The sequence below is a fragment of the Nanorana parkeri genome, unplaced genomic scaffold, assembly GCF_000935625.1.
Source record: "Nanorana parkeri isolate BGI_ZX_2015 unplaced genomic scaffold, ASM93562v1 scaffold275, whole genome shotgun sequence".
Classification (NCBI taxonomy): domain Eukaryota; kingdom Metazoa; phylum Chordata; class Amphibia; order Anura; family Dicroglossidae; genus Nanorana; species Nanorana parkeri.
Window position 1 is genome coordinate 1,112,891 of NW_017306543.1, and position 12,718 is coordinate 1,125,608.

The window sequence follows — 12,718 nt, forward strand, 5'->3', positions numbered from 1 at the left end:
TAGTTTGCAGCAGCTTTATATTTCTATTCATTTTATATTTATTTTTATAATAATTAATTTATTATACACTTTGTTCACTAATTGGATTGGAAGCTTTTTCCTAAGCGCAGATTTGATACTTTACAATAACATACATTGCAAATTGGATGGCTAACCTATGTATCTATTTTTACAGGTTAGGTAGTCTTACCTTCTCCATATCATGAGTCCGACCACCATGGAGATCAGCACAATAAATCCAGCCACAGACACTATCACTATGACGATGAGAGGGTTCTGTTCACTTGATGCCAGAGCCACTGCAATACACATGCACAAAGTATGTAATTAAAATAGGTTTTGTATCAAGTTGTTACTATGCACTGCAGAAGTCAGAAGAGCAACACACAGAGCTATATAACAAAATTAATGATTTAATTTACTTAATTCACAATCTTTTTTTCCATATTGGTAAACCTGAACAGATGTCTCCTCTTACCTCTTGTTTCTTGCTATTGGTCAGCTAGACCATTTATGACACTCTTTGACAGATATCAAGTATCTGATTTGGTAAAACAATATACAAGTTAGAACTTATGAATAAGTAACCCAGCATGTTTACTGGTTCATGTATCACCCTCTCTCTGACCTTACTTTAGCTTCTACCAATCATGAGTGAGAGATTGTGCAGCACATACTTCTGTTTTACAGTGACTGCTTCCCAACCATATAAACATTTGTGAAGCTTTATCAATCTGGCCACATTGGATTCACTACATAATAATTGCACTTCACTGATTTATTTTACTTGGAGAAAAACTTTAGAATTAATGCTACTTTGTATTTTATTAGCTCTTACAAGCTTACAATGGCTATAAAACAATTACTTTCCTATTTGAAAGTGTAATGCTATAGGCATTGTATTATGTAATTTGTGCAATTTTAGGTTTTAGTCTTCTTCAAAATAATATAATTCTATAGTGTACATTTGGAGATATGTAATTCCAAAATAAATTGATACCTAGAGTTTTGAAGAATAATACCATGATTAGTTCAATAACTGTTTGGAGAAATGTAATTCACCCATAGAATACAAAACAGTTTATTATAATGTTTTTATACCCGTTTTGATTGTGCATAATAATGATGATAATAATAATAATAATAATAAAAATAATAATGTAGATTGTCACCTATACTAGTATGGCAATCTGCCAAAATAAATGATGTCTATATTCCATCCAGGAGCTTCAAGTTGTGGACAGTTGGTAGACAATATTTATTAATTGTCATGGTTGGTCATATGGTGTACTGATCGTGATTTTATGTTTTAAATTTGAGATCAGAGGTATAAACACTTTATGATAAACAAAGCTAAATATGCCATACAATAATGGAATTATGCATGCATGTGTTAATACAATAAAATATGTAAGTAGGCCCTTAAAGTGTATGTATGACATAAACCTTTTAAAGCTTTGGACAGAGTAGAGTATAAAACCCCTGCTAATGTGTTCCATTGGGGAGATTTAACTTCCTTTCCTGTCATTTCCTCTCCAAGAAATGCAATAGAAAGTGAGAGGAAATCTTTAATAAGTGCGATGGCCATCAGGACAAATGGTGAGTTACCTTCAGTCAGGGATATAGACAGCAATTAAAAAAACCTCACAGGGGATCTAACCCCTGACAACTTCATCCAAAACTAAAAACAAAACTGTGCCCTTATTTAAATAGGGATCTGATCAGAAGCCCAATGTTACTCTATAGGCAAATGGATCTGTACTGACGTGCATCTGTTTACATCCAATTACGTAAAAAATGGAAGTTACATTTTGGCATGCTTACCATGATGGATCTGGGGTAATCTGATGTAAATTAATGCATGTCCACTTACATCGGACTGCCCATAGACCTCATATGGGTCCACACAGCTCAGCTCAGCTCAGCTTGGAAAATAATGAAAAGAAATAGGATGTCACAGACATGACATCTGTTCCATTCTGCTCCAATCAGCAGGGTATCTGTGCATGGATCCCCTGCAAATAGGAATGGACAGTGCCTATGTAAAAGGGCCCTTGGAGATAAAATGCTATGCAAATAATGACAAAGTTGCTTTTAAAATTCTAACCATAACACATATCTTAATTGTCACAGAGCATGTAGAATCACAAACTTCTTGGTCTGCAGTATGTGTTTATGATTTGAATAAGAACATCATTATGGATCGCCTCTACATAAGGTTTTTTCTTTTCAGAACTACCTTTCTACCCATATAAGTCAATAAGAATGCCACAACACCATGAAGCAGCTTAAAAGATGGTCAACTGCTTAAGGAGGTTAATTGCAGGTTAAATTCACCTATAAGTAGACATGTTGAACCAACAACAAATTTGTTCAGTTTCGTTTTGATTCGGATTTTGCGTTATTTCTTTTTCGGTAATCGTGTCCGAAAGTCAATTCGTTTCGGATTCGGACAAACTTCGTTAGCGGTAGTCTGTACGACTTTTCGTTTCGTGTTCGTTGCATAGGAAAAGTATTATGACACCTCTGCTCACAGACCCAAATGGCATTCAGGAGCTCATGAATAGCATTCAGGAGCTCCCGAATGCTATGTTGTATTTGACAGCTGAGAATGTCAAATGGGCGGAGCGAACTGTGACATCATGGCTCACTCTGCCCATCTGTTTACTTTCGGGCTGAATGTAATTTTGCGGTGAGTTTTCGCCGGGTTCGGACAGTCATTGCGCGGCGAGACCTTTTTTATAACGGCGGGTCGGTGGGCATCATGCATCGTGATTGACGCTGGATTACATCGATGGAGCCATTTTTTTAATCAAAGGAATAGTCAAAAATGAATTCTTTTTTTTTAAATTAAAGGATTTTTTTCAAAAAGTGTGGTTTGTTTATTTACTTTGAATTTAACCCTTTAGTGAATGAGTAGAGGTACAAGTACCCCTTACTCATTCACAAGGGGGGTGGAATCTGGGTGCCCCCTTAATTAAAGGGGTACCCCGATGCAAATAAGCCCCCTTGCCCGCAGACCCCCACAACCACCGGGTCAGGGTTGTGGGGAAGAGGCCATTGTCCCCATTGGCATTGGGACACCCTCCCAATGCTGAGTGCATGTGCCTTGGTAAGGCGCAGGGAGCGGGGCGCTCGATCGCCCCCCCCCTTTCCTGCCCTGCCGGGCCTGGTAGGAATGTTAGGGGGGACCCCACATTTTTTCCCCATTTTTTGGGGAAAGGGCCTGGTATGGATTTTTGGGGGATCCCCACATGCTTTTTTGTGTTTTAATTGGGGGTCCCTCCTAACATTCCTACCAGACCTAAAGGGTCTGGTATCAATTGGGGGGAACCTCATGCTTTTTTTTTTCCTCTTCTGCAGATGGTTAAAAAAAAATCTTTGCTGCAACGAGCGAACGAAACGGAAACTAAACGACAATTCGTACAGACTACTACGAATTTCGGTATCGGAAATTTGGATTACTTGGATTCGTTTGCATCCATTTTAGCTGTAATTCGGAATTCGGATACAACCGAATGTTGAGTACATTTTGTGGCTTTGTGCATGGACATTTCTTATGTTGTGGGATTTCCTGGCAGATAAAAGATGTTGATGATGCTAAAAATAACCAGTAAACATAGCAAACTCATTTTACTAGAATATTGATCTGATTTTGTTTTAGTAACTAAATAGGAGGTATTTTCTTTTATTTTCCACAATAAAATAAGAACCTTGTAAAAGAGAATACTTGAAGCATCTGAAAATCGCCACAGATTTTTGCCAATCACAACATTCACAAAAAAATTCTAAGGGTCATATTATCAAATCAGATGAGCAGTTGACAGACCACATTTTAACCACTTGCCGTCTGCCCGTTGTAAAAAAACGTACATACGGCACTGCAGCATCTGCGGGTTGCGTCCCCTAGCGGGCACGCACAGGCAGAAAAGACCCGACCAATGCAAACACCCGTTACCGGGTGTTTCACATATAGACGATCGGCGGCTCCATAGCCCGCCGATCATCTATATGTGCTTGTTTTTTTGGCCCCCCCGCGTGGCCGCCACCGCCGTTTTTTTGCCCCCCCTGACCCCTCACCTTCAATCCCGGGATCCGCTGCCCCATCTGCGGCCCGGGACCGGCTCAGAGGGCGTCAGGAGGAAGAGGACGACGGGAGATCAGCTCCTTGCTGATCTCCCTCCGGGCTGTGAATGCAGAAGTGATGTGTATTACATCACTTCCGCATTCACCTGTCAGTCATCTGGCTGCTATAGCCAGAGAAAAGAAGCTGATGAAGCAGATCTTTGCTTCATCAGCTTCTTTTGGGGTCCACAGGTGACGTTAGGGGTCCTAGAGACCCCTAATGTCTCCATAAAGAGGACCTGTCAGTGTGCCTTTGCTGTTATATAGGGGGATTGTTACCCGACATAACCCCGTCTTTTATATTTTACCAAAAAATTGGGTAATAATAAATGTTTTATCATTTAATATAGGGGAAACTGTTTTTTAAAAAAATTTCGGTAATTTTTCCTTAATATAGTAAAAAATAAAAACCCCAGTGGTGAATAAATACCACCAAAAGAAAGCTCTATCTGTCCCCAAAAAAGGGTATAAAATTCATTTCAGTACAGCGTTGCATGACGGAATAAATGTCAGTCAAAGTACCGCAGCGCTGAATACTGAAAAATGGCCTGGATGGGAAGGGGGTTCAACCCCGCGGATGTCAACTGGTTAAAACCCCCAAATATTACCCTCTGAAACAAAATGACACATTTTGTAAGGGAATCATTGCTGCAAAAAAGCAGTTTAACCTAAAAAAAGGTCCCTAACATCATAACATAATACAAATATATCCTTAAAAATACCATCCCTCAAATAAAAGCCTTTTTTTAAAGCCTCAAAACAGAAAAAAAAATGTTTCAACCACAAAAATATAATTAAAGACAAAAAATCCACAGCAATAAGAACAAAAAAACAGCAAAAAGGTTGATTGCTCAAAGAGCTAGCAATTAAAATTAAAGTACAGTTTCTTAACAGACCCAAATCTCTCCTTATGTAGTTGGACAGCATTCTCTCTGTTCTTTCCCTACCGCAGCTTCAAATACACTGACAAAATGGCTGCCCTGTGCCCCCCAATTAATAGTGAGCGGCTGGAATATCCAAAATATCAGTTTTGAGGCATTCATTCATTAAATAGTTAAGCTTTTGTAAAAGCTACTTTCTTTCATCGATGAAAGAATTACATACAAATACCGGATCGCTATGATTGCTAAATAGTGATCCGGTATTTGACAGCTAAGATAGCAGAGAGGTAGCAGAGTGAGTCACCTCTCTGCTATTTGTCTTGACGGCTGGGATGTTTTCAAAGTTGTGTGATATATTTCAGGCACGATGTTACAATGTATCTCTGTGTCTCCATGCCTGAAATGTATCACTTCTGATCATCTGGGCACAATCAGAAACCTTTAGAGAGATCTGATTCTGACACGCTGTCAGAATCAGTCTCTAGCTGTCTCTCAGTTTGGAGCAGCCTAATAATAACCAAAAATTAAAAAAGTTAATTCAATTATCAATTATTATCTTTTTTAGCATTTTTTTATAGTTATAGTATAAAAAACATATTTATATATAATGTTTTTCTTATTTTTTTACACTTTATTTTTATTTTTTTGTCATTGCTTAAAATAATTGGCAAAAAAAGTGTAAAAAAATAAAAATAAAGTGTAAAAAAAATAAGATTTTTTTATATATAAAAACATATCGCCGCAAACGTAGCAGTGAGAGCAATCATTTTAGAGCCATCAATAAAAATTGGGTAATAATAAATGTTTTATCATTTAATATAGGGGAAACTGTTTTTTTTTATTTCTGTAATTTTTCCCTAATATAGTAAAAAATAAAGACCCCAGTGGTGAATAAATACCACCAAAAAAAAGCTCTATCTGCCCCCAAAAAAGGGTATAAAATTTATTTCAGTACAGCGTTGCATGACGGAATAAATGTCAGTCAAAGTACCGCAGCGCTGAATACTGAACAATGGCCTGGATGGGAAGGGGGTTTAACACCGCGGATGTCAACTCATTAAGAAGGTTTGCCTATAAAAATTGTAAATGTTTACGAGCATCTATTGTAAGCTCGGTATGTGTTGCACCTGCAATGTTACTTTTCTTGATAGAAAGGCCTGTCCAGGGGCTCCAACAGACTCTATCTGTCTGCTCCCCTGGCTGTAGAGCCCTGGCCTGGGTCTCACCTAGGGATACAATTTATTTCTGGAAAGACCAGGGCTCAGGGTGAATCAGACATTCTGGAACATGGATGACAAGAATCTGGGAGATATATAAACCCTGAACTTGGAGTTCTCCAAGTTCTCTGCTAGAGACCCTACCAAAGGTTTCCACTGGTGTAAAGAAATACTTGAATTAGACACTTAAAGAAAGCACCCCATGCAACACACAGGAGGGAAGACTACACTATAATCAGCAAGTATCAGTCTACCTCCGTGCTCCCTGTCTGTACAGGATGTGATATTAAATGCCTCAATTGGAGACAGACTGTTTAAACAGATTTAGTTTTTTAGTAAATGGGAAAGGAATAATGGCTCTGTTACGTTATTGTTACTGTCTGCATCTTCTTTTTTTAGTGACAACAGCTCCCATTTTCCCATTTCTTGACCTGCTGTCATAGGGACTGTAAGCAAAATTTCCCTGACATGATCACAGGCAACAATAACATTCTGCTATAAGTATTTACTCTTCTATTTAAAATGTAAAAAATAACATAATGAGGCTGATCTACTAAATTCAAAAATGTTTATACAATAAATAGAGTAAATATTTATTTCAAGTGTCCAATCATGTGCAGATGAAATAAGTAATCAGGAATTTGCTTTTCACATGATTGGATAATTAATTAAAGGGTAAAGAGTTTGGAGAAGGCAGGAGAAGAGAACAATCTAGGACCACATAGCTGAACTGGAAAATGAGCTAAATTGAAGAATTTTTCCAAATCAGCTATTTTGATTGTTTACTTCTCCTGCCTTCTCCAAACTCTTCACACTTTTGTGAATAGCCTTGTTAATTGTGTGAACATTTTCAAATCCTTTAGCAACCTCATTATTTCCAAATATTAGTAATTTCAGAAGGAAGGAAGACTAAATATAATTTCAATATTTTGATAGTTAGGGCACTAATAAAGATTACATGTGTTGGCAATGCGTTGGACATAGTATACAAATCACCACAACAAAAACCACTATGTTGTTGCCAGATAAATATTTATTAGGAATATTGAAATTGCTAACTTTTTGTTGCCCAGTGTTTGTGTGAAACACTGCAGAGCCACCTAATGCAATCAGTGGTATAACTACCACATGTACAGGTTATGGGCTGTTGTTTGGAGAGAATGGTGAAGGGTTAAAATAAATGAAATGTCACATTTTCTTTAAATAAACATAAACAGCAATTGCTGTTCTCCTGCCAGGTTCACTTTAATGAAATCCGTATTTCAAAATGACTCTGCTGAAATACTAAATGAAGCCTTTTGGCTTCCACGAGCTCTGACACAGCCATATAAGATGGCATGGGAAAAAATATTCCTGTTTATCACAAGGCTGTATTAAAATGATGACATCTGAATGCTTTTCTTATTCATTAATTTTCTGCCACCCAATGTTTGAAAAAGAAGGCTCTAGGCAGCTACACTTTTTTCCATAAAAATTTTATTGGATTCAATTCATTCTGAAAATGTCTCTTGAGCAGTAAACGGATGCAATTTAAGGCCCCGTTAAGCACAATCTGTAAAATTCATACCAAGCAAGCTATCATTCCAACCATTCATTTATAACTGTGGTGTCTGTTTAAATGGAAATCATCCCTTTCTCAGACAACAATATTTTTGACATGCATGCCTCTGCCGTACCTTTTTAACCAACTGTGGGTGAGCTGTCTATATTGTGACTTTGGAGCCCTTTAATGGAACAAAATGAGAGGTTTTCATACATACATACAATTTCTCAGCAGATAAAAACCACTTGCCCCAACTAATCGGTTTTCTTCTAAATTGATATAAAACCCATGCCCTAGTTAATCCTTACCCTCCTGGAACAGCCTTAGTTCAGATTACAAACCTAGAAAAATACTAAAATCCTGCAGGCAGCTTTACATTGTAATAAATAGAAAAAGTGTGAAAATTGGCAAACATTTAATGTAATAATGCATCTATATAGAATATGGGCTTTGCTTAAATCAGCTTAGATTGCAGGCTGAATTTTAAACTTAAAAAAAACAATTAGACATATAATGCAATAGAAAACCAATAGAACAGATTCTCTGGAAAAACAATTGGACAGACTCCCCTGAATTCATAAAGGTTGTCTACGACATGTTAGAACTCCATGATGCATCTGCACAACAAATGTCGGCACTTGCCCCAGATGCATGCACCTTTTGGAAACAAGGACATGAATTTGGCGCAAGCACTGACATTTGCAGTTCGGAAGCCCACTGAGGCTGGAGCATCCATACCAGTCACTTCTTCCTCAGTGCAGCTCACCACCATCCATGGCCGCTGCACCTGTTACACAGCAGTAATGCAACCAAGGAGTTATACTGGTAGGTGTGAGGAACCTGATGGAGAAGCAGAAGGACTAGTTCCTCATCAGGTCCACTCCCATGTCGGCAGGCAGTGAGTAGATTCTAGAGCCAATAGACAGCCTGCTATTGGCTTTGGAATCCACCCACTGCCTGCTGTCAATCATTAGCAGAGTGGACCTAATAGGGAAGTAGTCCACTGGCATCCCATGAGGCCAAGCCCAATATCATTTTAACTGGTTGTTGAGGGTACTGTCAAATAGCCACTGGGAGAATAAATTAGCCAAGATTTAGTTGTATGTATTCAATAATGCCCATGTAGTACTTTTCTAATAAGTATGTATTACTTAATGATAACTTTAATCATATTTATTGCTATTTGTTATGTTATTCTAAGATAATCATTTGTAGATATTTTTGATACACTGCTATGTATTCAGATATCTCTTAATTTGCTTTCATTATGCTTCTGTTCTTTACCAGGATTTTTGGATGATTTTTATGTGTTAGTGGGTTGGGTTCAATAAACATTAAAATACTTTAATTCTATTTGTGAAATCAGCTACAATTCAATACACTTGCCTGAAATACATTACATGTGCATTATTGTCTTATAAAGCATCTGAAGCAATGGTGTGCTGCTGACAATTTCCCTGGCTAGGTATGCAGAGACAATAAAGGGTGTTCTGTGCTTAAGTACCTCAGAAGAGTCCAGGGAGGTTTATCTGTGCACTCCTGCACTCTTGCCCTGGGCAGTGATGATAAGGGAATTTACAGAAAAGAGAAGCAAGGAAGAGAGTTGTGCTAGGCAGCGTATGCCAAGAGATGCCATCTTGATGATACAAAAAAGACATGTGCAACAATTGGTATTGGGTTTTTAGGAAATTTGTTACAAAGCAAAACACCAATGCATTAAGCTTCTGATTGACACAGTCACCTTCATGCCCAACATACTATTTCTGAGCATGTGAAGCTTGCCTAGTCACTGGATTTCATTTACTATCGAAGAGGCTGTTCAGTTTGCAAAGTGAATATTCCCTGAGTTTAGTAAGCTGTGTTCTCTTTAGCCATCCAATCATGTTCCAGTAAAAATCCTTTTTTTCTTGAACATAATGTGTTCACTTTGCTACACCTATACTAAATCAACTCCACTAACATGATGAACTGTTATGCAGTCCATGGGGGTGATTTACTAACCTAAACACACACACACACCAGGTGTGTGTGATTTTCACACAGCAAAATGTATTTATCAACCAAAAAGTCTCTAAAAGCATATTTCCACTAATGCCATATATGGAAAAATCATGCACATGATGCATATATAATGCTGCTTCACAGTTTAGACAAAAATGGTTAGCTCATGCATTTACATTCCTGCATTCATCAACGCAAGCAAAATAACATAGAGCTAATTTACACCACATTACCTTGCAATTCATTGCAGGGCTTTGCACAACACACCTGCTGGGTGTGTACACACTACAAAGGTGTTTCGATTCCTCCCATAGATCATGCTGGGAGGGAACACACTACAGAGGCGTATACACGTTTGTGGTGTGTTTAAAAGGTTAGTAAATCAACCCCCATGAGTCAGGTAGGGGGAGGGGGTAATCATAACCTTTCTCACAAAAGTGAGTCATTTTCAGGAGAATCCCCCCAAATTCCTAGCCTGCCCCTTACTCCATGCATGAAGATTTTGAGCTGAGGAGAACTATTTTTATGCTTTGTTAAAAAGCTACAATTTGTAATACAATTAATTACCAGACAGAGACAATGCAAAGGTCAAATTAAATCTAATGCAGTAAAAGTACAAATGGTAAGCTGTGTTACAAGACCAAATCTTCTTCTGTCATCCTAGCATATGTTCCATTTTTATTAAGCTATACCTCCAATGTAAACGTTTTTATGCCTTCAATAAAAATGTACATTAAGATGTTACATTTAGCAACTGTAAAGTTATTTTGATTTTTATGTTACTAGCCATAATATATCAAAGGTAATTATGAGCAGCATTTGAAAAAGTTACTTCTTGGTGCCTACTCATTAACATGCAGTCTACCACAATGGATAATTAATTATTAATATTTTGGAGTATAATTCATCATCAATAGAACTGTAGGATAAGTGATTTAGGCCCAAACAAAAGTTTTAAAAAACGAATGCTGTGATAATTTTCGTAGCTGCAGGACCAGTCAGACTAGAAAGAGCGATGAAAGAGAAGATCACAGACATACAAACAAATATAATTTGTATAAATTATATTGTCAATTTCAGTGGTGGGAGAGGTGAGGGTGAACATGATGTGGTAGCATAAATGTAAGAAACAAATTGTGGTTCACTTTAAATACTCAGTCATGTTCAGATAAAACAAATACACATGAATTTGTTTTATACATGATTGGAATTGAAGTGAATATTTACACAATGTATTGAGTGAAGATGATCAACTTCTTTTATAAATAAGCCCCTAGCCCATTTGTAAAAAGGCTATTTAGACTTTTTCCATACCTAATCATAGGTAATATTTATCCCACCTAATATTCAGCTTTTAATTGTTTACCCACCATTAGTAATTTTTGCTATTTTTCTATGTGAGGTTTTCAGTCAAAACTCATGTAAGCTTTAAAACTTAATTTTTATTTAGCAATTTTTGCCTGTAGAATGGAATAAATTATTGCTTATTGTTTTTTTTTTTTGTTAGCATGTGCAGTGAAGTATGTTCTAAAATAATAGAGAAATTACATGTAAAATTTAAGGGGTCTAAGGGTTGCACAAATCCCAGAAGCCCCATAGCCAATGCTCCTTTAAAAATGACAACTGCCTGCTAACGTTGGAGTTTTTCTCTAGTCTAGTAGCTGGAAAAGTATCTGTACATATACTTGTACCAAATACGGTACTTGGTATCTGTGCATCCCTAATTATAAGATGTTTTAGATGTCAACAAATAAAGTTAAGCGGCCGGCCATTGGCCGGTCGACAGCCTGCTTCTGACAGCTGGGCCGAGCCAGCCATGATCTTACGGCTGGCTCCGGCCACTTGCAAAGAGATCAGCGTCCCTGTTTACCAGCTAGCCAGGGACACTGATCTCCAGACATCCCAACTCTCCCAGGCGCTGCGGGAGTCTCCCGCTCCCGGCCGCCCAGGAGAGAAACACTTTCTCCAAGAAAGGTTTACTCTGCTCGAGCATTTTCACCATAGGAATGCATTGCTAGATTCCTATTGGCTATTTCAATTTGCAATAGCCAATAGCAAACTAGCTATTGCATCCGCCCACTGCTGCTGTCAATCAGCAGAGGGGACCTGCATTTCTCCATCAGCTCCCCTCTAATGATTGGCAGCAGCAGAAGGCGGGTGCAATAGCTAGTTTGCTATTGACTATTGCAAATTGAAATAGCAAAAAAATTTTTGACTGCAGCAGAACCGCCCCCCAATAGAAAACAGTTGGGTGGAGCTAGTTGTCCCTGCTAGCTCCGAAAAATCGCTTTCTATTGTTTTTTTTCTACTTTTTTAACTATTTTACTATCCTGCTCGGTCCCACAGAGGGACCGAGCAGAACAGTCGAGCATTCGCTCAGCGGCATTCGGCTATTTACTGTTCAGCATCTATGAGAATAGACTGAACAGCAGAGAGTAGCCTGCCGGAGGTTCGGCTTAGCCGATCCAGATGTTGGATCGGCTGAGTCGAAATTCTTCTGCACTTCGGATCGGCCGAACATGCTGAGCATGTTCAGCCGACCCGAAGTCAGCCGATGCTACCCGATGTATGGCTGATTTCAGCCAATATACGGCTGGAATCAGTCGTACCAGCCTGAAGTGAATAGCCGAACAGACCGAAGCCAGCCGATGCTACCCGATGTATGGGTGATTTCAGCCGATATACGGCTGGAATCAGTCGTACCAGCCGGAATACGGTTGGAATCAGTCGTACCAGCCTGAAGTGAATAGCTGAACAACCCGAAGCCAGCCGATGCTACCCGATGTATGGCTGATTTCAGCCAATATATGGCTGGAATCAGTCGTACCAGCCTGAAGTGAATAGCCGAACAGCGTTTGGCTCACTTCGCTTCAGGTTGGTCTTTCACTCGGCTGCCTATGGAAGCTTAGTGAATAGACCCCTTAGTCTTGTTTGAGATTCTTTTGTTATGT

The 12,718-nt window shown here is 38.5% G+C and overlaps 1 protein-coding gene across 1 annotated transcript in view; it reads right to left on the minus strand.

Annotated features, from left to right (window-relative positions):
• EPHA10 (EPH receptor A10) overlaps window positions 1–12,718 on the minus strand; it is a 500,244-nt gene that overhangs the window by 67,520 nt on the left and 420,006 nt on the right. Inside the window, exon 8 of the mRNA XM_018557240.1 lies at window positions 191–299. Within this exon, the coding sequence (XP_018412742.1) occupies window positions 191–299 (109 nt within the window). The remainder of the gene's footprint in view (window positions 1–190; window positions 300–12,718) is intronic.